Source organism: Pteronotus mesoamericanus, unplaced genomic scaffold (assembly GCF_021234165.1).
Source record: "Pteronotus mesoamericanus isolate MK-2021 breed Mesoamerican mustached bat unplaced genomic scaffold, CSHL_Meso_final contig_32, whole genome shotgun sequence".
Classification (NCBI taxonomy): domain Eukaryota; kingdom Metazoa; phylum Chordata; class Mammalia; order Chiroptera; family Mormoopidae; genus Pteronotus; species Pteronotus mesoamericanus.
The window spans coordinates 7534297-7559902 of NW_026555134.1; the positions used below are offsets into that span (position 1 = coordinate 7534297).

At 42.2% G+C, this 25606-nt stretch overlaps 1 protein-coding gene across 2 annotated transcripts in view; it reads left to right on the forward strand.

Annotated features, from left to right (window-relative positions):
• The window catches only part of SH3RF1 (SH3 domain containing ring finger 1), a 149360-nt gene that overhangs the window by 115053 nt on the left and 8701 nt on the right, over positions 1–25606 (forward strand). For both annotated transcript variants that reach the window (XM_054576065.1, XM_054576067.1), the window contains 6 exons: positions 3097–3207; positions 9596–9750; positions 10918–11088; positions 13501–13760; positions 14653–15002; positions 23462–23820. In XM_054576065.1, coding sequence (XP_054432040.1) covers positions 3097–3207; positions 9596–9750; positions 10918–11088; positions 13501–13760; positions 14653–15002; positions 23462–23820 — 1406 coding nt within the window. The remainder of the gene's footprint in view (positions 1–3096; positions 3208–9595; positions 9751–10917; positions 11089–13500; positions 13761–14652; positions 15003–23461; positions 23821–25606) is intronic.

Consider the following 25606-nt stretch of genomic DNA (forward strand, 5'->3'; position numbering starts at 1 on the left):
AATGGCAACTCCCAGTGGGAAATTGCTTTAAAAGAATGGGCAGTAATCTTTTGGCAATAGAGAAGATGAAATGAGAGGAAGATAAACTTAGTGTTTGTATCTTTTGTAGAGAACTCGGCAGTCAGGTGTGAGCATGCCTGACGCCGCCACACCAGAGCTGGGAATGAAGACTATAAAAGTAGAGCTATTTTTGTTTGCGTTTGAGTAGCTTAGGAAACAAGGCCCTTTCTGTGTTCCATTGAAACAGTTCCCCCTTCTACCATTCTACCCTCCTCCCATGTTCTGATTTGTTCTGTTTTCAGTGGTAATGTGTTGCCTCGGGGAGAGGTTATTTCTAGAAGAGGATGGGAGATGTTTGAAGTGCTGCCTTGTTTCTCCAGTCTAGGTTTACAGAAAACACTACTTATCCGGGGTGCTGTGTACATTGGTGGGAACCACAGTCCACAATAAGCGATGAGTATGTGTAGCATGTGTGACAGGCAGTCACTCCCCTAACCATGGAGATGAGTGGACATGGAAAATGGTGCTTGTGAGGCTGTTTTAAATGGAGCTTTCCTTCTGCGAGGAAAGGACTGCTCAGTAGATTTGACTGAGGCCCATGACAGAATATGTCTCTTGCTAGTGACCTGATTTCTGTGTTGCTTTACTTTAATTAGGTTTGGTTGAATTTATTTAAAAATCTAAAGTAAGGGCCCTAAAGAAAGGAGTGTTCATTTTTCTCTCACTGAAGTGAGAGCCACTTCTAGGCAGTTCAGAGCTGGTGTGCCAGTGCCTTCCAACTCACCTTTTCACCTCGTCATTAGGTCTTTATCCTCATGTTTCTGGATGGCAGTTGGAGATCTCTGCCCCATCCAAATCCTAGGCAGCAGGATGGGGAAATGAACTGAAGAAAGGAGCAAAGGGCTTGCATGCAATTTTATTCAGTGACTACTGAGTGAAGACTGAGCTTTCTAATACATAAATTGAAAGATTATTTTATAGGCTCTGCTGTCCAGGTGCACCTTCAGAACAGATGTGTACAGACATCTATGATTGACACCTGTGAAAGCACATGATGCCACACCCGTGATATTTTTTTTGGCCTTCGCCAGCTGGAGGACTGATTCATAATATTGAGTTTTTGTGGCACTTTTTTTTTTTTATGGCCAGTGGCTTCAGGGAAAGCCAGAAAATCCACCCACTCATTCTCATTTGCTCTCCCCACCCTTTTCCCCTCCCAGCTTAGTCCTTTCTAGGAGGGCAGACCCACCTGATTTGCAGTTCCATGGGAAAGGGATGAGCACAGCATGGAGTCAGTTTGTTCCTCCTCTGGACGTTTATTCTGGACACGCCCACCATCAGCCATTTCTCTTTCCTGCTTTTAGTCATTCTCTGGTGACTTCCCTCCCTTCCTTTACTGCAGGGCTGGGAGCAGCGCCATGATGCACCGGTGCCATACGTGGAGCCGGCAAGATTCTCCGTGCTCAGAGCTTCACTCCTGTGTCCCTGATGGTAGAGGTGTTAGGGAAGCTCTGGTCCATCTCCAGAGATGTGAAGGGACCTACTTGTCCCAGGCTTGTTAGCAGCTAATTATCCTGATTCCCAGCCTGGGGGCATGTAGAGAAATGTCAGTCCAGAGTGAGATCTTTTTCAGATGTTTGTAGGGCCAGGCCTAGGAAGCTGTATTGTGGTGGGTTTTCTTCTGCCCCAAAACCTTCCTTAATAATGGTGCACACATTGAAGTGAGCTCCATTGTATCTTCTAAGAAAGACCATCTTTTATGAGGTGCCAATCTTGCAGGTGTCCTTGGAGTGTGTGTATCAACATTTATTAGATAAAGTAGCTGAAGGCCATTAGGTTTTATTCCAAGAATGAAAAAACAGTGTTCTTCCTATTACCCAGTGTTGTTCTTATTATGAATTAATTAGGAATAGACTTTGATTCACAGAAGAGACAGAAAATGAAGGTTTGAAGGGAAACATTTTTTTAGTGGCACCCCTTCAATGTGCTTAAGTTCAATCAGTACAGAAGTAGTTTGAAAAGGATGTGGATTCCATGTATAACACAGATTTAATGGTGAAAATTCAGATATATGCTGTGAGGCTGAATCTTCTAGCTGTGCAGGGGCTAACCCAGTGGAAAACTAAAGGTTCCTTCAGGCCCTCTGGGAACTAACTCATCTCGGAGCTTCTCTCTGTCCCGATACTCTTTTATTTAATTTGTGGCAATTGAGGAAACTCTGTTTGGGATTAAGTTTTTATTACAAAAAGCCTAGCATTTGGGGGGTATAGCATTGCTTCCATGGGGAAACAAGGTACCAGCCAGCCCCATGTCTTTGATAGTGAAGGAAAGACATCGTTTGTACAGGCACTCACATCCCTAGCTCTGCAGCATCAAGTAGCAGCACTGCATTCTGCAGTCAGGCCTGATGCGCAACTTGGCTGAAACTGATCGAGTAACCGAACACAGGCAATGAAATGACCTGAATAACTCAGTTTCTTTCTAGTAAATTAATCTTAGGGAGTATCATGGATAAGGCACCTTTGAACACAGCTAATTTGGCTTGACATCGTTCCCTTAAAGGCTCTATAAGTAATTGCCTGCTCTAGGCATGTCTAGGCAGCTGCATTTTAATTATGTGTCCCCACCAAAAGGTACAAATCGTGAAAATGATACTGAAAATAGCAGAGCACCTGAACCATTTCACAGAGATTTAACATATTGATAGAACTGCGCGTATTCGGCTATAACCCGTTTCAACAGGATCTTCAGGGAGATTGTTAGCAGGCTAGTGGAGCACCGGCCCCAAAGGACCTGAGCACCTGAGAAGCCACCTTGGTTGACGGTAGCATCCCAGTGAGGCAGCGTGTTATTGTGAAAGGCAACAGCAGTGGATTTCTGTGGGTGAAACATTGTCATGACCAGTACTTACCACATGACTTCCTAGTGTCTTAATCCAAATTAGGTAAGCAGTAAATTTTGGTTGAATAAACCGAAAGGGATTCTGCCTTTCAAAAATAATAGCAACTATGGATTAAAAAGAAAAAAATTGTTACTTGCCTTCCCATGGTTACCTGGTATAAACTGACTTCTTACTACCTTTTTTTTTCTTGGCAGGTTCATATAAGTACCACCGGGTTGATTGTGACCCCACCCCCAAGCAGCCCAGTGACAACTGGCCCTTCGTTCACATTCCCATCAGATGCTCCCTACACAGCTGCGCTTGGAGTGAGTATAGTTCCTCCCATCTCTGTTTGTCTTTTAGGTATTAGTCACATTACTCTGGCGCATTCCACCTCCTAACACCTGCAGTTTACATGACACTTGCTAGGTGGGGTGTATCTTTTATCTATTATCTCTGCTGAACTTAGAACAAGATTAGAAAGTCTCTTGCCTGCGGCCTGCAAAAAAATTTTCACAGTGAGGGTCAGTGGCCTGAAGCTATTGGAAGAACTCTGTAAAATACTTTTAATTTTCATTATAGTTCATCCTGATTTCCTGAAGGCTTAACCTATATTTCTTTTGAGTTTGTAGACCTTGCTTACTTTTTACAAAGACACATTAATAGAAATACTGAGGAAGCTGGGATCCCCTAAGGCTAAATGGTTTTCTTCAGTCCCACGCTAAGTTGATTTAAAATCTCTACAGTTATGATTCGCCTTTTTTAGTTTCTTGTCTTCTGTGGGTATAGCCATGGCTGCCCAAAGGTCCCTGCTGCCTTGGAAGGCCCCTCAAATTATGTAGATTTTCTTTCTGCAAACATAGCATCCTACAGGCAGAATCTAAACACTAATTGCTTTAAAACATTCTAAAGGGGGAAATTAATAGGAAGAAGGAGGGCAGCCAAGGGAGGTAAAAACAAAGAAGAAACACTCTGGAGAGAAAATTAAAAGGGAAAAAACAAGCAAATGCAACCTTAGGTAGCTGAAACACAATGGCTTAAATCCATTTTTCCTAAAATCACAGGCAATTGAACTGCAAGGGGCCGGCCATTGTGAGACATCTCTCATCTAGGCCAATGCGTTGGCTCATGCTTTCAGACTGTTTCAGTGCTGAGTTGAAAGGGGATAGAAAAGATCCCCACATCAGATGTGTCCAGTGGACCGCGCCCCCATAAACTGTTTTACCCAATCTCCCGATTGTGATGTTGTCAGAGAAATGGTGTGACCGGTGACGGGGGCCCAGAGCTGGGTCGGAAGCCTCAGTCGGCCACTGATGTTACAGGACCATGAAACGTCGCCCGGCCTCTTTCAGCCTCCATGGCCCTGCATATACAATGAGACTGATAATAGTACCTACTTCCGAGAGTTAGTGCCACACCTACAGTGTAGAGAGAGGTGACTATTATTGCTCCTGTTATTAACCTCTACTGAGGACTGTTTCAAGGTGGGCCTGTAGCATGTGCCACTGGTTTACTCTATGAATGCCTTGGAGGGCCTGGCTCATTTTGTTACAGGTTTCCCTGCGCCCTATACCAGGAACAGTGAGGCTTCTAAGCAGCTGGTTTGTTTTTAGATTGTGGATTTAATATATGTTGTAAAGATTATAGTTCCCTCTGCTAGAATGCTTAGAGTCGAATTGGTACCCTTCTTCAGCTAAGACCGCACAATGTTGTGAGTTAAAATGTTGGCTCCACCTAGTTTTATTGTCCTCATTTTCCTTTTGCCTCATTTTTCCTTTTATATTTGTCTTGGTACATGTTATGAATCATTGAAAACTGACTTTGAAACAAAGTGGGATATAAATAAATGCAGTTGGAACCGAGCTTGACTTAGACTTTCGAAAATGTTTTATAGAGTTAAGCATGTTCTTGTTTTTAAGTGGAAGTTAATAATGTTCTGGTTAAAGGTTAAAGGTTTTTTTTGTTGTTTTTTTTTAATGTTCCTAGAATGATTATAGCTTCCTCAATAGTATAAGAGTTTGGTGCAGGAGGATACGTTGCATTGAGACATCTGGGGAGAAGATGAAATTCAGTCAGCTTTCGGGAATGTAGTTCCCTGACATTCTGGTAGCCCTTGGGTATTTTGACCAGAGCCAAGTTCTGTTAACCTCCTGCCCTCTCACCGCCAGAGAAGATTCTTTTTTCCTTCCTCCTTTTTCACCATCAGTTGGCATTCCTCTTTCCAAAAGACTACTTAACATGGGAACGTTCTAACTTGATTTCCTAAGGGGAGAAAAAACTGACTTTGCGGATCTTAGAAAAATTAATTAGTGGAGAAGACAGAGCTGGCTGAGTTTCACCCTCATGAGCTAAAAAATTTACGATATAGTAAATGGCCAGTTGCTCTTAGTGGGAGGTACACTCCAGGGCAAATCAATGGGACCTGTCAGAGGAGAGCACGAACGTACAAAAAGTAATTTACATTCAATGATTTATCCTGGAGTTATAGAAGAAAGCTTCATGTTAAGCAAGAGGAAGGTCTATTAAATGGTATGTCTACTGTGCCAATTTCACTAAATGAAAAACTAATTATAAACAGACATGTCTGTCATCCCAGGAGATGTCTAGATCTCAAAGCTTCTGGTAGGTTGGCAGAGATGTTGTGCATCTCATATGTTAGGTTTACTTGGGGAAACATCTCAGTGGCATGTGCCCTCTGCATCTCTCATTAACCATGGCAAGTGTCCTTTATAAAATTTGAAGTTTTGCCCAAGATGTTGAGCACTATCACAGCAATAGCATGCAGCTTGGTAGGATGGAAACCGTACTTTTCGTGGTGTGGACTTATGGGTAATAAATGCCACTTCTAGACTAGAAATTGAACATTATTTCTAGTACTTTTTATGAATTGAGACTATTTAATCTTTTATGCCAAATGAAGTTATGAACGTATTGTCTCATACATCTCCCATGGAACAGTTAAAATGTTAAATATCTAATATTAGAAACAAAACTGTTATCATGTCTAGCTAATTCAGATATCAGTCTGTTAATAGTAGTGAGGGTTTTTTCCAGCTAATTTTTTGAGGGGAAGAGGCTGAAGCTCTTAGTCTTGAATCTTCCATCCAATGGTAGAAGAGCTTTTTCAACAAGTGATTCATAACCCTTGATCCTCTGTGCCAGCTGAGAGGTTTAGCTGTAAGATGTCATAGGATGCCCAAGTCAATAAAGGCCAAATCTGACCCATAGACAACTTATAAACAGATCGCATTACAAAAATGTCTAACCCTAACTAAAAAAGTTTTACACACGCACATGCACACACGCACGCGCACCTTGTTTAAAGAAATGAGATTAAATGATATCAGGTTCCCAGAAGAGCCAATATGTGAGTAGTTCATTGCAGCCTACAGCAGAGGCCAAACAAAATTTACTGCTGTCGACGGGATCGGGGGAGGCCTTTGGAAGGGGAAAGATAAGCCTGCCAATCTTGGTAGTTTGAGAGGAAGAAAGAGAGCCTTTGGACTTGGCAGGAGAGGGGTAGGACAGACCCAGCAGCAGTGCGCCCTGCCCGTGTCCTGGCGTCCAGCCTGCCCCGAGAGAGGGCACTTCTTTCCTGCTGCTCGCTCCCAGAGCGGGGAAGCCAAGGACTGCCGTCCCAGACTGCGCCAGGATTAGGACCTGCGTCTTTCCTTATCCCAAAGCCCATGCTGCTTCTACCACGTAAAGTTGCCTCCTCTTTGAAGATCAGTGGGCCGTGGAAGGGAACCCAGACATGGCACAGTATGACCAGTTTACCTTAGCAGACCACTACTAAGTCCTGTTTGTGAGCTAAGTGTCATTCAGAAATAGTCATTCTTGCCTCAAATCATTACCACATACTGGTAAACGGAAGGTCTGAATCTATGAAAGCACAAACAGGAAACTCATTTTTAATGAATATCAAAATAACATCCAGTTTTCTACACCAGTATTTCTGTGGCCTGGGCCACAGCTGTGGACAGCTTTACTTTGATGAAATAGACTTGTTGCATTTCCATAAAACAACAAGTGATGAGCACCGTTTAAGCCCCTATTAATTTGGCATGTAGTATCCAGTGAATATGGCATTTAAATATGGTATCTGATTCTGTACAATAATAAGGTAACAAAAATATGGTTAGCACCCTGTTACCTGTGCTCCTGGCTCAGGACCATAGATGTTGTTTTTTCCTGCTGGCGGGGCGTGCGTCTTGGCCCCTGGAGCCGGGGCCAGCCCGGGCTCTGAAATAATAGACAGGTCTCTAGGTCAGCTCTGGGTGAATGCAAGGCTGTGGTTTGCTCTGTAGGAATGTTAGGTCTTGCAGGAAAGCAAGCTGCCTGAAGCAGAGCACACAGCGGATTACCTTTTGAACTTCCACATCACCAGATTATTCCAGTTTAGGTTGTTTATAAAGCAACCCACAGAACTTCCTAGTCGGTCACAGCCCTGGGCTCGCAAGAGCCCTATCACTTTACCAACCCCGCAGGGCTGAGCAGCATCTAGGAATCTGATTGTAATTGGACTTTCTCTCTTGGTCTTTGTGTGCTTATATACCCAGGAGTACACATGCACACACATGTGCACTTTTCTCCAAAGATAGGTAACCCAGCATTGGGGGAGAATCTGCCCAATTTTGTTAAGATCATCTGTTTCAACCATATAAAGGGAATATAACTATTTTCTCTCAAGCACAACCTTTGCGAGCTTTTAGAATATCGTCTTTATCTATATTTCAAATGCCTACGGCTTACTCTTTGTAAAAGTCATGTGCATGAAACATTTGTTTACTCTATTTGTTAACTATGAGAGGTGACCTTTTTTTACATTTTGGTAACAAAATGTGGCACATATTTTTATCAGGCCTAAGGATGTCCTTGCCTCCTCCTTCTTGGAACCAATTTAATACATCCTCTGTTTTAATAAGTTAAAATATAACAGGTGACTCTAATTTCCTTTCCTCTTGAAAATGCCATCCTATGTAGGATGTGAAATAGAGCTTTTTGGTTCTGTGGCTTCGGTGCTACGTTAAGTAATTTCTAGGATGGTTATTGCTGAGCACATGTCATTTGTCTTCTGCCTTTCCACAGCTGCGCTGTTTTGAAATTGGGCTTAAAAAGATTTAAATGGAAATCAGTTAAGTGGTAATTTTACAGTCTCTGTATATTATTGGATGTATAGTCTAGACTTGTTATCTCACCTGTCAAGCCACTGGTGTGTTATTACCCATCTACTGCCCAGGTCGCACATTTGCTGAGTATTTTACTAAGGGTTAGCTTTACTTCTCTCTACTTTGTCTCTGGAAGGAGACCAAATGCAATGACTGCTTGACCTTCTCCTGGTTAAAGGATTGGAAGGCTCTAAGCCCAAGTCTATGCACATTCCAAAGCTGTAACAAATCTGAATGCTGCCGTGTTTTGTATGGAGAACATGAATAACGTTCACGAAGTTCTGACCTTCTGAGCTGACCTCCGCCTCATCCAGGTTAGCACTCTGTAAGCAGCTCTACGCCTCATTTATTTCTGCTCTGACTCCTGCAACAGCCTGAGCTGCTGTTTGGGAAAAATTCTTCCCGAAAGTCACTTTAGCAAGAAAATTAAATATAAAGTGTGAAACAGTTGCAACATATGTCTAGAGTTTTGAAATTTTTTTCTACTCAGTTTGTTTGTGGAACTATGCACATTAATAGACAGATGAAGTCAGTGTTGATGAGATTCAAGTTTTTATTCCAAAAAATAGACATGTCTATTATGAACTATGTTTAGAAGTCATTGGATTTTTCTTACTAATATGCTGATGTATCAAAGCCATTTATGCTTTCCTAGGTGCATTCTTTACTCTTCTCATTTCTCCTTTGATTCAGTTTTTACATCTAGTGGTTCAAAGATTTGGGGAGGGCGAGGTGGAGGTTCAGGCAGGTCTTTGTGTGCCTGTTTTCCCAGGAGTTTCGGTATACAGACCCTAAAGAATTATCTGGGGTTTATAGATCAGAAGGTAACAATTGCTCCATTGATTTTCAAAAGGCATGGAATCCTGTAGGCAGAACCCCATTAGTCTGTGCCCATAAAAGAACCAGCAGCTTTTCACTGGTGTACTTGTTAAAGATTACCAGCCTTGATAGTCCTAAATTTCAAAAGCTGGCATAGTTCAGAAGAGAATAAGCAAAAGTAGCAACAACAGCCCAGTGATTGTGGCTTGCTATTGTTGGGGCTTTTTGGAGACCAAGCATCAAAGGAAATTTTCTTCTGAAGGCATGGTTTGAGATACAGTGCAGCCCTATTGTTTAGTGTTGTGTGTAAGTTTCAGGTTACAGAAACAATCACAAATTAATTCCTAGCAAGCAGTGTGACATTATAGCTGCCTCCTTGAAAGGCATTTGAGTTCTTATCCAAGTCTATTCTTAAAAGTATTATTAATCTTTAAATTGCATGTGACTTCCATTTTTTTTCTTTCCCTCCTCCCAAGTGTGATTACTTACCTGTTTGCTGAAAAAGGTTGCTGTGGCTTTAAGATCTTGTAAAAGAACAAGATAGGAGTTTTCTTTTGTTTGTTTATTTTAAGGAGGCTTTCATACTAGGTAGCCTGCTGGTTCTGCTCTGTTTGGATTACATTAAAGTCTTTTTCCATTTCTGATTCCTTTTCCTTCCCACCTTGCATAAGAGATGTAAATAAGTGTTTTGTCCCTTTTTCCCCCCTCTGTTTCTTTCTTATACCAGACTCTGAATCCTCCCCTTCCCCCGCCCCCTCTCCTGGCCTCCACGCCACCCGGTGCTGCTGCTGCTGCCGCTGCTGCTGCTGGTATGGGACCGAGGCCCACAGCGGGACCCGCTGACCAGATCGCACATTTACGACCTCAGACTCGCCCCAGCGTGTAAGTGAGGGTGTCATTTATTACTGCTGAAACGTTCATTTCAAACTAAGCTCAAACAGCAGAGGTAGAGAAACATCTTTCTGATACGAGCTGGTGACAGGCTTATGGCTCACCAAAGTGGTTTGTGTTCTGCAAACTTCTACCCAGTCATGCATATAACTAGGAAACTGCTGAAACAAAATGGGCCTAATACAGGAGCTCACTGGGCAGCCATCCTGCTGAGGGAAGGCTGTTCGTAGTTAAGGGGACCATAGCTGTTTGCTTCTTCATAATGTTAGATGTGGATGGAACTGCCTTTTGAGCCTTTTGTCTCCATTTTTGTTCTTGCATTAGGACACTAAGGAATGGGAAGGCATTCTACACAAAGCAGATAGAGTTGTCCGTAGTTGGCATGGGAAAAGCTGTAAACCCCCAACAATAAGTATCCAGAAAGGTCTGGTTGTCTTGTTCAGAGTTTATCCGTGGCAGAATGCAGCTAGATTTTTGTGGATCTTACATTGTGTGAGTTTATACAGTACATGGAACAGTTGAGAGCCCTGGTGAAACAAGTGGTTAGCATAGCCTGCCTGGTTTCCATATGCTGGGGAGCATAGTCGCCTTGCATTACGGGGTTGTTTTGTACTCTCTGTGATCTGGACTTTTATTTCCCTTTGACTTTTTCAAACTCAGTAATGTTCCTGGCTAAGCACATAAAAGCAGGTGCAGCCCAAGCCTCGAGGTTCAGCTTGTGTGTGGAAGGCAGCTTGTTGTGCTTCCCAGTGGGACTTTTTACCATATGTCCTCATTTGGGGCTACTTCCCGAGTCTAACAAGTGCCATTTAAAGAGCTCAATTTTCCCAGTGGGTACCTAATTTCCAGCAGCAGGTTAGGCACTCTGGGAAGCTGCATTAATTCTTTCACACCCAACAAATACCATTTGGTGGGGATAGTCACCTTCACACTGGGAGGACCTGGTTGGCAGTTCTTAATCAGGAGGGCCTCTGTCTTTTAAGTGTGGATAGGAAAACCTTTTTCAATGGATAAGTGCCAATACTATGTACAGGTTAAAGGATTTTACTTTCTGTTTACGTTTGTACAAGATATTCAAGACGATATCAAGGATGAGTTTTGAGCATCTTGGATTTTGTCTTTTACTCAGCCCGAAATCAAATATTCTTTCTATTCTAGGTATGTTGCTATATATCCATATGCTCCCCGGAAAGAGGATGAGCTGGAGCTCAGAAAAGGGGAGATGTTTTTAGTGTTTGAACGTTGCCAGGATGGCTGGTTCAAAGGGACGTCGATGCATACCAGCAAGATAGGGGTTTTCCCTGGTAATTATGTGGCACCAGTCACAAGGTATGGTTTTGAATAAATAGTTAACTAAGTTCTAAACAGAGAAGCTTTGTTCTTTCCCATGGCTCTCAACCTATCCAGATTCCTTCACATGTTATAATTGCCTATTACAAGCCAACATTTAAAAAATCCATATCTATGTTTGCTGAGATCCCTTCTGACTTTAAAACTCTTAGCTTACCATTCACATGGATGTATGTGAAATTGTAGTTTGTACGAATAAATGTACTGGGTTTTAAGTTACTTGATTAAGTAATATGTAGAGGACTCAACTAGACCATTTTCCATATTTTTCTGCTTGAAAATGAAAAGTATAATGTTTAGTATAAACAAAAGCTATATTATTAATACTTACATGTTTCTATCATGCTTACTATGTGCCAGGCAGGCAGATTTCTAAATGCATTGCACATATTAACTCTAAGTCCTTAAACAACTCGTTGCTGTAGTTTCTGTTATTATCCTTACTTGATAGATAAGGAAATGGAGGTACAAAGAGATTATATAACTTGTCGGAGATCACGTAGTGAAGAAGTGCTCAAACCCAGGTGGTCTGGCTTTATATTCCAGTAGCTTGATTCCTTCTGAATTTTGGCAATTATTAATCATTTCTGTAATACAGACAAATAAAATTCCTTAAATATAACATAGATCCTTTTCCTTCTTAACTGAAGGTGATTTTGCTCCCCGGGGGAAAAATACGGTTACATTTTTGATTGTTGTTATGGGAGGGGAGGTTGAGAGAGACGTTGCTGTTGGCATCTAGTGCATAAAAGCTGAGGATGCTTCTAGAGATCACAGGACACAGGACAGCCTCCCATAGACAGGGATTGTCTGGCCCAAAATGTCATTGAGGCTGAGAAACCCTCTTATAGGGTAATGGGAAGTAAGAGCTTTAAGATAAACAAAATGTTTATTTTATTTAGAGAGAAGTCCACCTTCTGGTTGCTGAGGAAAGTAGCCTTGGAAACTGAATGAAATGACCTATAATGGCATCAGCATTGAGAGAACCTCAGTTTTTGGCCACTGGGCTCTTAAGTAGTCCAGGTTTAACTGTGTTAAATCATTCCCTAAGCCCTCTGATTTTGAATAAATGGCTTAATGAATTGACATGTTTGTCAGATGTTGGCCTTGATTTATAGGTTGGCCAGCAGCCTAATCAAATGAAAATCAGTGTTGCTGCAGATGGTGACAGGACGCTAGCTTTAATTAGACTTGCAGATTTTTAATCAATATAAACCTTCCTTTCTGTGTATGTTAAAATCTGTGTTCAGGATCCGGAAGATGGTAGATAGACCCTCCCTGGTGGAAATAAAAAACAAAAACCACAAAAACAAGTAAGAGAAGTAAACCAAACAGCAACAAAATATTAAGTTAATAAAAGAAAAAATTTTTGTAAGACTCAAAAACAAAGTATTTAAGGCCTCCAGAGAGATGCCTAGAATTAATTCTTTGTTATTCATCATGGTAAACAATAAGGACATTCAAATTTAATCAAGTGTTCAACTTAGTAGAAAGTTACTATAAATAGAATTGTTGTTTCAATGAATTTAGGATCTCAAAAAAATTACATTACACAAAACTATACCAAACCTAATTTAATTACATTCAACCAGCAAGTATTTGTTTAGAGCTGCCTCTACCACTATAACTACAAATCCTGGAGCAATGGAAAAGAACCATTTCACACTAGCCCTGTCATCAAGGAACTTTTACTGAGTCAGGAATACTTAATAAGGAATTTACTAAAAAAAAAAAAAATAATACCAAATTTTACGATCAGGGCATAGAATAAAGAGATCCACATGAAATAGAGTCATACAGGCTTAAGCCTGAGCCTGAGGCAAGGCTTCTTGAAATGACGGGATTTCTGCTGGATCTGGAAGCAAAAGTGAGATTAAGGTAAGGGTAAGGTAAGGCAGAGAGGACGTGGCAGAGAGTGTGTGTATATGTGTGTGTGCACACACATGCATGTATGTACACAGACACCTGGGTGATGTGGAGCTGGGGTCAGGTAGGGAGAAGGTCAGAAAATGTGAGCAAGGCCCTGGGAGTGTGGTGATTGTAAGGTGACAAACCTGGCTCCTTGGACAGACAAAGTGGGAGAATCGAGGGCCTTACGTCAGCGGAGAGGTTGGCCTTGCTGCGGAACACCAGGCCCAGTAACTGTATGTTCTTGAACAGAACACGATGTATGGTTTTCTGTGACTCAGAATACATTTCAAGACCTTTCTCTGCCTCAGGGCATTGTTTGAATTTGCTATTCTTAGGCTTTGTAAAAACAGTTCCATTCAGTTTTTAAAATGTTTTGTCTTAAAGCTTTGAGTCTTTTTTTTTTTTTTTTTTTGCATTTAATTGTTCTATTTCCCACTTTGCTGATGGCTGACTGGACTGTCTGTGCTTCTGTCTTGGCAGGGCAGTAACAAATGCTTCCCAAGCTAAAGTCCCTATGTCTACAGCTGGTCAGACAAGTCGGGGGGTGACCATGGTCAGTCCTTCCACTGCAGGAGGGTCTTCCCAGAAGCTCCAGGGCAATGGTATGGCTGGGAGTCCCAGTCTTGTCCCCACAGCCGTGGTGTCAGCAGCTCACGTCCACACAAGTCCGCAGGCCAAGGTCTTGTTGAACATGACGGGGCAGATGACAGTCAACCAGGCCCGCAATGCTGTGAGGACAGGTAAGGAGGAAGCCCGACTGGAAAGGATCAGGAAAGGCAGTCAGCCGCCTGCCTGATAGCAGATCTTTTATGACAGATGTTGAGGAAAGCAGATGTGATATTAAAATAACAAATAACAGGAAATAGAAGTAGGCACAGTGTAGTCAATGGCACTTTACATCTGCTTATTTTGGCTAAACCTGCCCTGCACGTTAATTCAAGCCTGACCTACAGATTGAAAGCCTGAAAGAAATTAGGCTGCTCCTAAGAATATCAATAATATTTGGGAATACGACATCTGTGGTCAAGATCACACGATCTCAAATCTCACCCTGCCAGCTGCGTGTCTACCGCATGGTGGTCTGCTACTCGGTGTGCTGGTGATTTGTTTTGGGAATTTAGTCACAAGTCTATTTTAGACCTATTGCGACCTTACATAGCTTTCTTCTTTCTACAGCATTGAACACCTACCAGGAGTCTTGGGTAACAATGGGAGTAAACGTTTGACTTATATCTGAAAAACCAAAAGAAAGAAAGTGGTTAGGAAGAATAGAGAGAATAATTTTTAAAAAGGACTGGAGGCCACTGTAGTGTGACCATGAAGACTGCCTCAGAAAGGGGCTCCGCATCTCTAACTATGTGGAAAGGCCTTCTTTAACTGAAGGGCCTCAGGGTTACAGCTGAGTTTCCAGGCCCTCAGCAGACGCAAGGGCTGTTTTGGAGAGGAAATGACATCTAGGGACCCAGCTAAGATTAAGTGCTTTTAAAACACCATACATCCATTATTTATTGTAATAAATGCAAGAGCATCCTTTCATTACGGTCTGATGCAATGAAATGACTCATGTTTTGATGAGTAGTAGCATTTACCGGAAAGCTGAATTTTACCATGTTCCCTCCTGTCATTGACTAGTTTTGGCACACAACCAAGAACGCCCTACAGCAGCAGTGACACCCATCCAAGTACAGAACGCCACGGGCGTGGGGCCTGCAGCTGTGGGCCTGTCCCATCATCCCATGGCCTCACCGGTTGTGGTACAACCTCCGCCTCCAGTGGCTGCTGTCAACGTGGGTCGGGCCAGCGGCCCCCTGGCCTGTGCTCCAGCTGCTCCGATGACCTCGCCGAGCGTCGCCTCCGCCTCTCTAGAGACCGAGCCCAGTAGCCAGATAATGGCCATTCTCTCTGGACTTCCCACCTCTCCTGACAGTGCTTCATCCGCTTGTGGGAGCAGTTCAGCAGCCAAACCAGACAAGGATAGTAAAGTAAGACCTACATCCTCTTTCTCTGCTTATGTTTTGTCCTGTCATTTCTACTCATGAAAGGACCCATTCAGCGGCCCTTCAGGTGCTTACCATGCATAGTCACTGTGCAGGTCCCAGTTTCATGTTTCTCCGCATTTGAACACCCACTGGTTGCCAGGCCCTGTATTAGATGCTTAGTCACTTCTTCATCTGCAGCTTACGTCTTATGGAGAAATTCTCTTCCCCCTTACTCACCCTTTCATCATTTTGCTGTCCTTAATTCTTCCTGTCCAGCCCGTTTCGTTTCTTGTCAGAAGGCCTGCAGTGTGTATGTGTGTGACATGCAGTGGCGGTGAAACTGTTGATCAGAAGTATTATTTGTGGATTTATTTTTTCTCCAGTGTGCTTGATTATAATCAGCATGGATAGTTTTTCTCTTGACTTGAATTATACAGGAAAATTATTTTGTAAATCCATTGGTCTTTTTCAAATCTCTCATTTGGGGCTGAATTTCAGAGAACACATAAATGGAAAGCTGTGTTGGAAAGACTAATCTATGGTTGAGTTCAGAGACAGGTGGTTGGATGCGAGGGAAATTGATGATGATTTTAGGAATTGATGAAAGAGAAGAATGATAACAGAGTCTGGATAATTGTATTATATTCATGACCTTTTCCTCAGTATGTCATGCATTTCTCCTTTTATACAATAAAACCCAGTACTAGGAAGCTCTAGGGTAATCATAAACTCTTAGCCACCTGGTTCAGCGGTAATAGATGTCGCTCTATTTAAAAAGTTAGGTAAGCCTGTAAACAGGGGTTTATAAGAAAATAAACTTTACAGCCTACTAAAAAGTTAATATTTAATTGTTGGGTTAACATGAGTGTTTTTGAAAAAGATTGGTATCTCTTCAGCGTTTGTAATTAACTACATTAAACTTGTACTCAAGCTGACATGTTCAACTTTGTCAATATTTTTAAAGGAATTATTCTGTAGTGTAAACTTTAAAGTTTTGGGACAGTGTGTCTCAGAGCCCTTGTCACTGAAGAGAACAGGGATTCTTCAGCCCCTGCCCTCCCAGAAAAGAATCCATGGACTCTCTGAGGCTTGGAAGGGACCTGGGCTAGGCAGAAAAATGGCCCCCGAAAGATGTCCATGTCCTTCCCCTGAAATTTGAGAATACATTTCCCTCCATAGCAAAAGGAATGTTACCAGTGTGATTAAATTAAAGGTTTTAAAGGGATTATCTTGGATTTTCAGGGTGGGATGACTATATAATCACAAGTATCTTCATGAAGGGGAGGCAGGAGGATCAGGGCCAGGGAAGATGTGACCTCAGAAGCAGAGATCAGAGTGATTCAAGGAAGGGGCCACAGCCAAGAAGTGCAAGTAGCTTCTAGAATCTGGAAAAGGCAAGGAAACAGATTCTTTTCTAGGGCCTCCAGAAGCAATGCAGCCCTGCCAACACCTTGATTTTAGGACCTGATTTTTACCCTGTGTAGTAAATTCATACAGGACCTTACGCAGATATGCTATTGAGTACCCATTCTTGACAAATGGCCACTGGCCTCTGTTTGGATACCATATTGACCACGAGCACCCTAGCTCCAGAGTGTCCCATGCCATTTTCTTTGTTTTAAGATGCTATGTGGAAAACGCTGGTCTCCTTTCTATAGGATACCTTAAGGTATTTCAGGGTTATCTTCTGTGTGTGGATACATTCTTTTATTTTTTTTAAAGATTTTATTTATCTTTAGAGAGAGGGGAGGGGAGGGAGAAAAACAGGGAGAGAAACGTTAATGTTTGATTGCCTCTTGCACACCCCCTATTGGGAATCTGGCCTGCAACCCAGGCATGTGCCCTGACTGGGAATCGAACCAGTGATCCTTTGGTTCACAAGCTAGCACTCACCCCACTGAGCCACACCAGCCAGGACATATGTGTGGATACACTCTTGAAGTTTTTTTTCTTTACTGTTCTTTGTGTCACAGGTAACAAATTTTTCTTTCCTAAATCTACTACCTCATTTGATGTTCCAAGTCCATTAAAGAGACTTTTCCTGATTGATGTAAATTCAGTAATTCCGTGATTAACAAGATTGGGGTGTCATAGCCCACATTTCTCCATCCTGTCTACAAGGATATCATGGAAGAACTTCTCTAATCACTGTTGAAATCAAAAGTCTTTTCCATTCTCTCATCCAAACAGTTCCCCAGTGACCCCATCGTTTTGGCTGTTACTTATTGTTAGCAAGCAGGAGTCTCCTCCTCAGAGTCTCATTTCCTTTCCTAAGTAAATCTTTCATTAACACATTATTCTAGAATTTTCCAGATGGTCTGCAAAGTGCATTGTTGTCTTCTTTTTGAAAATTATGACTACACATGCCCTTCTTTTGCCTGTTGAATTGACCTGATCCCAGACTCACCAGGATCTGCAAAGATAATTGGTTGCATTTCAGCTGTAAATTTTCTCTGTGCTCTGGGGTAAATTCAGCCTATCAAGAGCAATCATTTGATCTCTAAATCCCAATCTCTTCATCTATTTTCCTCTTATCAAGGTTTGTCCTTCCTTCCCAGTCTGAAGATTATCCTTGCTTTTTTTCATACCATCTGAGAACTACCATCCATCTCAAACAGCAGGTTTCTATCTTTCTTGTTCTCATTTCAAACATAGCTTTAAAGCAGTGCAGGCCCCCACCGCCCCCCCTTTTTTTTTTGGTCTTTAGCATTTTTTGCAACTTTAAGCTCATGTGGGCCATGATTATGTTCTTTCATGAACCTTTCTCTTGATCTCTTTGTAAGAGTCCTTTAAAAATTTGAGCCCATTAGGCTGCTCCCTGGGGAAATCACATTAGTACCTTTAGATGCCTCTACATTTTCATCTGTTGAGGTAATTTGCAGTTGTATGGTTAGAATTTTATTCTGGAGAGCCCTCCCTCTTGAAGTATTTTTCCTTTTGAGTTTCAGATCATGCATATATTTTCTTTGAACTTTTAAAATATATTCTTTTAAACTCTAGAGTTCAAATCTAACTTCTCTTTGAGTACTTACTTATAAGTTCTCAATATTTCTGCTTCAACAGCCGAACATCTTCACCCCCTACCTGGTCTCAACCTTTCCCCCATTTGATCAGAATTAGATCCAAAGTTGCAGTTTGCTCAACTTTCTGTGAGGTTAACTTATCCAAAAGTCAAGGGAAAAGTGTATCAGAGAATCTAGTTTTAGTTGAGACTTCCAGCAAATACTTAGGTGTTTGACAACTCTCTTGTTATTTCTATCTTCTTTTGTCATTTTGTGATCAGCATCACCCATTTACATAAACTCTCCAGGCAGTGCGGGATGTGTCCCCCAAATGATAGCTTGTCGCTTAGCTGCTTCTTTTCTCTGTACCCTGTGCTCTGCTGTGGGCTACCACTGGTGTGCCACAGTGGCGTGTGACTTTCGATGTGCACACAGGACCATTGCAGCTCTACACCTAACTGGGCTATTCCTGCTGAACAATATTTTATCTGGAAGTCCTATATCACAAAGTCTCAGGAAACGTGTGTTTGTCCCTGATTTAAAGTCTCCAGCTAATTTGGCCTGGTAACTGCATTCTGCGATGTGATGAAAAGGTAATGAAACGCTGTAATATCTTCCCAAACATCATCTGTTATTTCTTGGTTGAAATCCTGGGCCTTTTTGCTATTGTTGTTCTTTCTATAAGATTTCTGATATCTTCTACAGTTACCAGTTTAACAGCTTTCTCTGGGCATTTTTCTAACTTCATTTTCAGTTTAAAGTTTTCACTATTCGGTTAGCTAGACTCCACACAAATGTGTTTCTCAATCCTTATGAGATGCTCATGAATATGTATGTATATAGTTGCTGTGTTTTCTTATTATAAAAGTTATATATATTTATTTAGAAGTTAGAGAAAATCCAAACATCCAAACAGAAAACCTAAATATGATCCAAGATTTCAAAGAAAATCATTAATATTGTGTATATATATTTAAGTGCATTTGCTTATTAAAGTTAGGCGGTACCAAACCAGAAGTGGTCAGGAACCAGCGACCAACAGGATTTGGGGCAAGACTTTTACAGAGAAGATAGGAAGCAAAGCAAGGAAATTATTTGATTGACTAGCTTGAGCAGTTGCCTTATTTGGGAAAGCCTTGTTGGCTGCTTATAACTGATCGTCCTTTAGTTTTGACTTCTTAACTGTGAGGCACAGGTTCACGTTTTGGTGTGCCGTTGTAGGATGCTAATGCATTAGAACCACTTCAGTCTAATGGCCGCTAATGAAACCTCTGATGGTTTAATTAATTTAACAGTTTTAACCCTCACATCAGAAAAAGAGAAGAAACTGCCTCTAATTCATTCATTGAGTGTCAATGAATGACATTGTCGTTCATTCCCACAGGAATCAGTAGGAGTGGGTGTTGGTCCTCACGCTCTCTGCCATATCCAGTATGTGTTCCTGCAAGGCAGCATTTCTACAAGGGATCAGCATTTAGTGCCTCAAACCCCACCCCCAAATTCCTGTTGACTTTCTCCCCTAAGGAGTGAACCACAGGTTTTCTTCAATCAGCCTGCTAATGTTTGAAGATTCTTTGCTATTAGTCTTGGTTTTCTTAAGAAGAGGATCCATCTAGTTTTTAAATGCCCATTTTCTTCTATTCTGAACATGTGCCCTGAAGTGCCTACTAATCACTTCCTTTGCTCACACGATCTTCCTTTTTCCCCAGTTCTTGTTTTGCTGTCAAAAACAAGGTGGTCTGTGGGCTTCGCCATTTCACTTCCTTAAGGAGCTCTCCCCTCACGTTAAGTGATCGGAGTCACTGTTGCTGCCCCTGCAGACAGCTGGGACCCAGACTAAGTCTGGACGGCGTGTATCTCCCCCAGTGTTCAGCTCAGAGTGACCTTTGTGATCGGAGCCCTGGGGTGAGTGCGTCTGCTCTTGCCATTGCACAGAGTAGCTGTGCTTCAAGAGGCGATGTCTGCACTGGGCTCCAGGAGAGCGGGGGCCTGGTTCCAGCCATCACTCCTTACTAGCAGTGTGATTTCAGGCAAACTTAGAGAGGTTTAGGCAATGAGAATCACAGTGATACCTGTCTCATCAGGGAGATGTGAGGAATAAATGTGGAAATCCTTATCAATATGTTGGATAACATTTTTGAATCCAGTCGGTGTTAAACCACCTCTACAATGTCACATGGCCTTTCCCTTTCTCTATGCACTTCTTTAAAAAATGCTTTCCTGCCCCCTTCCCAGTTAGCACCCCCCAGTCATTCTCTCTCCCCTTACCCTGCTTTATTTTTCGGCAGAGCGCCCGTTTTACAGCCATGCTGGCGTCTGTGCTAGAGAATGTGAACTGCTTGTTGTGTTGCTCGCTATTTTGTTCCCAGAGCCTAGCACATTGTTAGTTCATATATGACATTCAATAAATATTTGTTGAAACAATGAGTGATTATTAGACAATCATATGAATCAAGCTTTTGAAATTCCTTACCTAAGAATAGCAACCCTCATTACTGGGAGTCTGCCTGAGTAGATTTTTGATGACCAATGGCCTGGAAGATTATTTATCTTTTGCTACTTACTCTGTACATCTGAGGGCAGGAAAATAAGAGGAAGACTTGCGTGGGGAGGGTGTGAATGTGGTTAATTGGCTGTTGCTTATATGAAATTTATTTTTGCTTGGAAAATTGCTCTGACTTGATGTTTCCCATATTGTACTTATTCTCTGTGATGTGACTAATAGAAAGTTATTAAATTGATGTTCAGAAATTATTTTTATATGCAAAAATTACTCTTTCTGGTATCTAGTGATGACTTTCTGATCCGAGTAGTTCTTTTCATTTTTTTTTTTATCTGAGGTGCAGTTTTAAATCATCAAATCTTCTGAAAAGAAAATTATGACTGTAAGTCATTATTTCATCTGAGAATAACTTCTTGGGAAACCCACAAGAGAAGAATCATTAAGGTTTATGTTAAAAGATATGACCCTTATTTTTATGCATGCTAACATTACATTTTAAAAATTGCTTTGCTGAAATGCAGTCTTTACTAATTCATCTGTAGTTTTCATTTCTGCCATTGGGTTTTGAAAAAACAAAGATGCCCTTCGATGACAAGTACCTGAGTTTGCAAAATTGTCTCTCTCATGTGGCACATTGTTCTGCTCACATAGAGAACATCAGAATGGGATATTAAGAGCCCAGCTCCTTGGAATGCTGGCCGTATCTTTTCTGTGTTAACCACCCCCCGCCAACCCTAGCCACACCCCCCCCAACAACACCTAATCCTCTGCCTTCCGCTCCTTGGGTCGTCGGCATCGGCTGATGATGATAACACATCCCCTAGAAGTCATTAAAGCAATCTGTATTTAATGTGTTTAATCATTTTAGATGAGCCAAGTCATCTTTCTTCTTAATCACTTTAGAGGCTGTTCCCTGAGCGCCATTCAGTTAACTGATATTTTTCTGAGTGCCCAGACTGAGCTTTTAAGAAACCTCTTTAGCTGTGGCTTGCTGAGATTGTAATTTATCAGTGGACTTGATGTTCTCAGTACATCTGTAGGGGTCCAAGAATTAGAGAGTGCTTTCTTACATCATGGCAGAAATAGCTGGAAGCTGTGGCTGACTGCTGCTTTCCTTGTGTAAGCCATGGGATGTTTCTCTGTCCCAGCTTATTTTCCGGCCTTCGGCACCTCAGGCCCCCTTAGAGAAGTGTGGCAGCAGCTCTGGCAGGTGTTTCATCCGGCCACTTCATTGGCCATTGTATAGCGGAAAGTCTTTATCACCACTGGGTAATCCAGAATATCCTCTTACTTCTTTAGCCATGGGATGAACTAAATATTTTCGCCTCCTCCTCTTCCAACCTTGGCCTCTCAACTCAGGGGGTGCCAGGAGGCACACTAGGCGCTGGATGTGATCCAGAGGTGTCTGAGGTCCAGGCACTGCACTCAAGCAGGTAGTCCAACTTTACAGGGTTATTTATTGGAACACATAGAGTAACCTTTTGGAAAATGTGACATTAGGTAAGTGAAGCAGTAGCTGGTAAGGTGCAGTGAGGCCAGGCATTAAAGGAAAATGCAAAAGAATATTCTTCTGGCTGGGGTGGGGAGAAAGAGGGTCCGCAATTGGTTGATTGGCTCTTCGCACCTGCAGCCTGAGTTGAGGATGTACAGAAACGATAGTGCTCCCACCGTCTCATCCCTGCCTCTGTGTCTAACCCGTGAGTTAGCACACACTGTGCGCCGCATTAGGTAAGTGGGCATGTGGTGCAGTCTCCCAGATGCCTTTTCATTGCCTGATAAATGATTTCTTTTGTCTCTTCCTTCTCTCCTGCCATTCTGTGTCTAATGAAACTGCTATTGCGGAGTTGGACTCTTTTTTCCCCAAGGGATTTCTACTGAGTATGAACTAACTCATATTTCCAAGAAAAATTCCTCAGTGGTATATTTCCATACAGGCTCTTCTTAATTCTATTTTTCTCTTAGTGGGACCTTAATAATTCTAATTTGCCTACAGAGATTTCTAAAGAATTGTTTCTCTGAAAACATTTTATTTTCAAGCCATATTTTCATTCAGAAGACTTTATGATGTAGTTGACATCTTAGGGAAACATTTTAAAATGATGATTGTTACCTATGCTTGGTCATCAGAAAGAACATTGACGCTTAGGGTTTGGGAATGAAGGGGAACTAGCTCTAGATCTGGTTTTCTGAGAGGCGCAAAGAACAAAAATGTCAAAAGAGACAAAGATTCAAGAGATGACTTCTCTGGGGTGATACTGCTGGGGAAAATTCCCATTTATATGTTTGCTTGCAAAAAGAGACATACAATGGTTTTGATTATACTGAAGCTTTCTTTAAATTTTTGTAGTTGTTTTTGGCTTTCTAAGCAAGGGTGTACTTGTACAATACAAATGGTTTGGCTTCTGTCATTTTTAGCTTGTTAAATTTTATAAAGGTGACATGTGAGAAGTAGGTTAGCCCTTAGATCAAGACATCACTACCTATAAATATAAGAAGTCAAGTCTGTGGATAGAGGATAAAATGCTGTTAGGTTTATGTTTAATCTGGCATACAAGAACTAGAGATAGGATAAGTAAATTTTGGAAAATTAAATCCATAATCTGAGATTTCCATTTTGTCCTAAAATGTCTGCTTCAGCCTTCACCAAGCCTGAGATGAGAATTGGTGAGTTTTTTGGTTTACATCCTTTTTTAATCTCATATCCTATCTCAGCAGAATGTAGTGATAAACAATAGAATGCTCCCACACAAGCAGAAACAGGCAGGCAGAGAGGGAGAAGAAAGAGAAGCACAAGATCCAGTTAATACCATGCAGAATTGACAGGTAGACCATGGATAACCAAATACCTACAGAAATAATTTTAAGAGATCAAACTGAAAATTGAAAATGCAGTGCCCTATACATTGCAGCACAATAGTACTGTCAGTCTTCAACTGATGTACCTTTTTGTTTTCTAGAAAGAAAGAAAGGGTTTGTTGAAGTTGCTGTCTGGCGCCTCCACCAAACGGAAGCCCCGAATGTCCCCTCCAGCCTCACCCACCCTGGAAGTGGAGCTGAGTGGCAGCGAGGTGCCACTGCAGGGAGCCGTGGGTCCCGAGCTGCCGCTGGGGGGTGCCCACGGCAGGGCCGGCTCCTGCCCCTCCGACGGGGACGGCCCCGCCTCCACAGTGGCCGCAGGAGCAGCTCTGGCCCAGGAGGCTCTTCATCGCAAGACTAGCTCCCTGGACTCTTCCGTTCCCATCGCCCCACCTCCTCGGCAGCCGTGCTCCTCCCTGGGCTCCGTCATGAGTGAGTCTAGGCCTGTTGTTTGCGAAAGGTGAGTGCAGTGTTTTTGCAGGAGAAAAACGAAGAACTGTGTGGCAAGCTTTATATCGCAATATTTATTCTGATATTTAAGATATTTTTTCACATCCTCCTAAGTTTTTTTTTTAACTAAAATATGTAATAACAACCAAGCATTGGCTTTCTTTTACCATGTCCTGTCACATAGTCCAGTCTCTGCTCTTCCCTCCTGTGTGCCTTACACGGGTTTAGGCCTCCAGCCTTCTTGTTGTGTAGCTCCTCCAGACGCCACAGCTGTGTCTGGGTGAAGCTGGGCCACCACTGGAAACTTCTTCACATCTCTTCCTTCCTCTTGCTTCTCTTCTGTTGCCAGCGATTGCTCCCTTATTCCATCCTTTGCCTTTTGTACTAGTACCTGCTACCTGTAAAGCAGCTGGAGGATCCCAGCAACCAAAAGGATGCTCTTTTTATTCTTCCTGAGCCAGAAGATGTGGCTCCGTTCTCAGGGACTTATTACCCATCCTGACCCAGTGACTTGGTTCAGTTACACTCAGAGCAACAGCCTGTTTCTGTGATTCTAGCCTTGAATAATGACTAGAAAGGTGAGCAGTTCTGTCTGAGGCAGTTGCTGGGGGTGGGGGAGTGCCTTAGGAAAGAAGATATATTTAATAAACAATATCTGCTAGGATTCTTGGAATTAAAAATGCAACACCGTTCATTCTCCAGGAAAACATCGTGAAATACACTAAAAGGAGTGGTCTATTTTCATAAGCTTCATAATGCCCTTTGTACCTGCATTTCATAAATAAAGGAAATATTTGTGGAAGTGTTGCCTTTTAGGTAGCATTTCATATTACTGATTTGAAAACATACTATAAACTGTTATACTTTAAAATAGCTTGAATTCATCTTAACTCAGTATTTCAGATGAACATTTGTACCCACCAGAATCTGAGGCCTTCATTCATATATTTTTGGGAAATTTTTTTTTTTTTACCCAGAAATAGACTATAAAGGAATAAACTTCACACAATCTATATGCATTGAGTGTGAAGTACACAATTTATTGTGTATTTTTGTAGTGAGGTGGGATAATTTTCTGTAGTCCTAATCTTTATAAAACCATTTTGAAATGAGATACTACCCTAAAAAGTACTCTTGCCCCACAAAGAAAATTCCATCCATCCTCTCATCTCTTGTATTCTTTGTAGAGCTTTGAAATTTTGTCCTGAATTCACGTAAGCTTTTATTCTGAGAGTCAGCCTTTTCTTCTGCAGTGTCACTCTGCTTTCCAGGGATGGAGCCTCTGTCCCTGGAGTCACTCCAGTGACTTGTTTACTTTCTCTTGGTCACAAAGGCTCCTTCCTCCTCTGCCGACCCCCAGGCATTGATCTGCAGCTTTCCCTTCATGCCCCGAGTTTCTCTCTTCTTCCCCTGTCATCTGTGGTGTTTGTGCGACTGCTTAGAGTGCTCATTTACTTGGCCCAGACTCTCCCCAGGCACCAGCCCGGGCACGGCTCTCCCGCCTCCATCGTGCGTTCCTTTTCAGTTGCCAGATGTCCTCAGTCTCTGTGGCTTCTGCAGTCCAGCCCCTTCCTCAACAGGAGCTCAGTTCTAACAGCAGGCCCCTGCTGGTCGGTGCATCTGAAAAAGGAGAACAGGCAGGTGATAGCGGTTCAGGGAGCGCAGGATGCATCAGACAGGGAACGTGGAGACTTTCATGATGGGGCAGCCGGGCACAGCACTCTGGAATTCTCCAGCACGTTTCTTATGTAATCATTTCCATTTTCACAAGTGGGAAAGGGGTCTTTGGAGAAGAT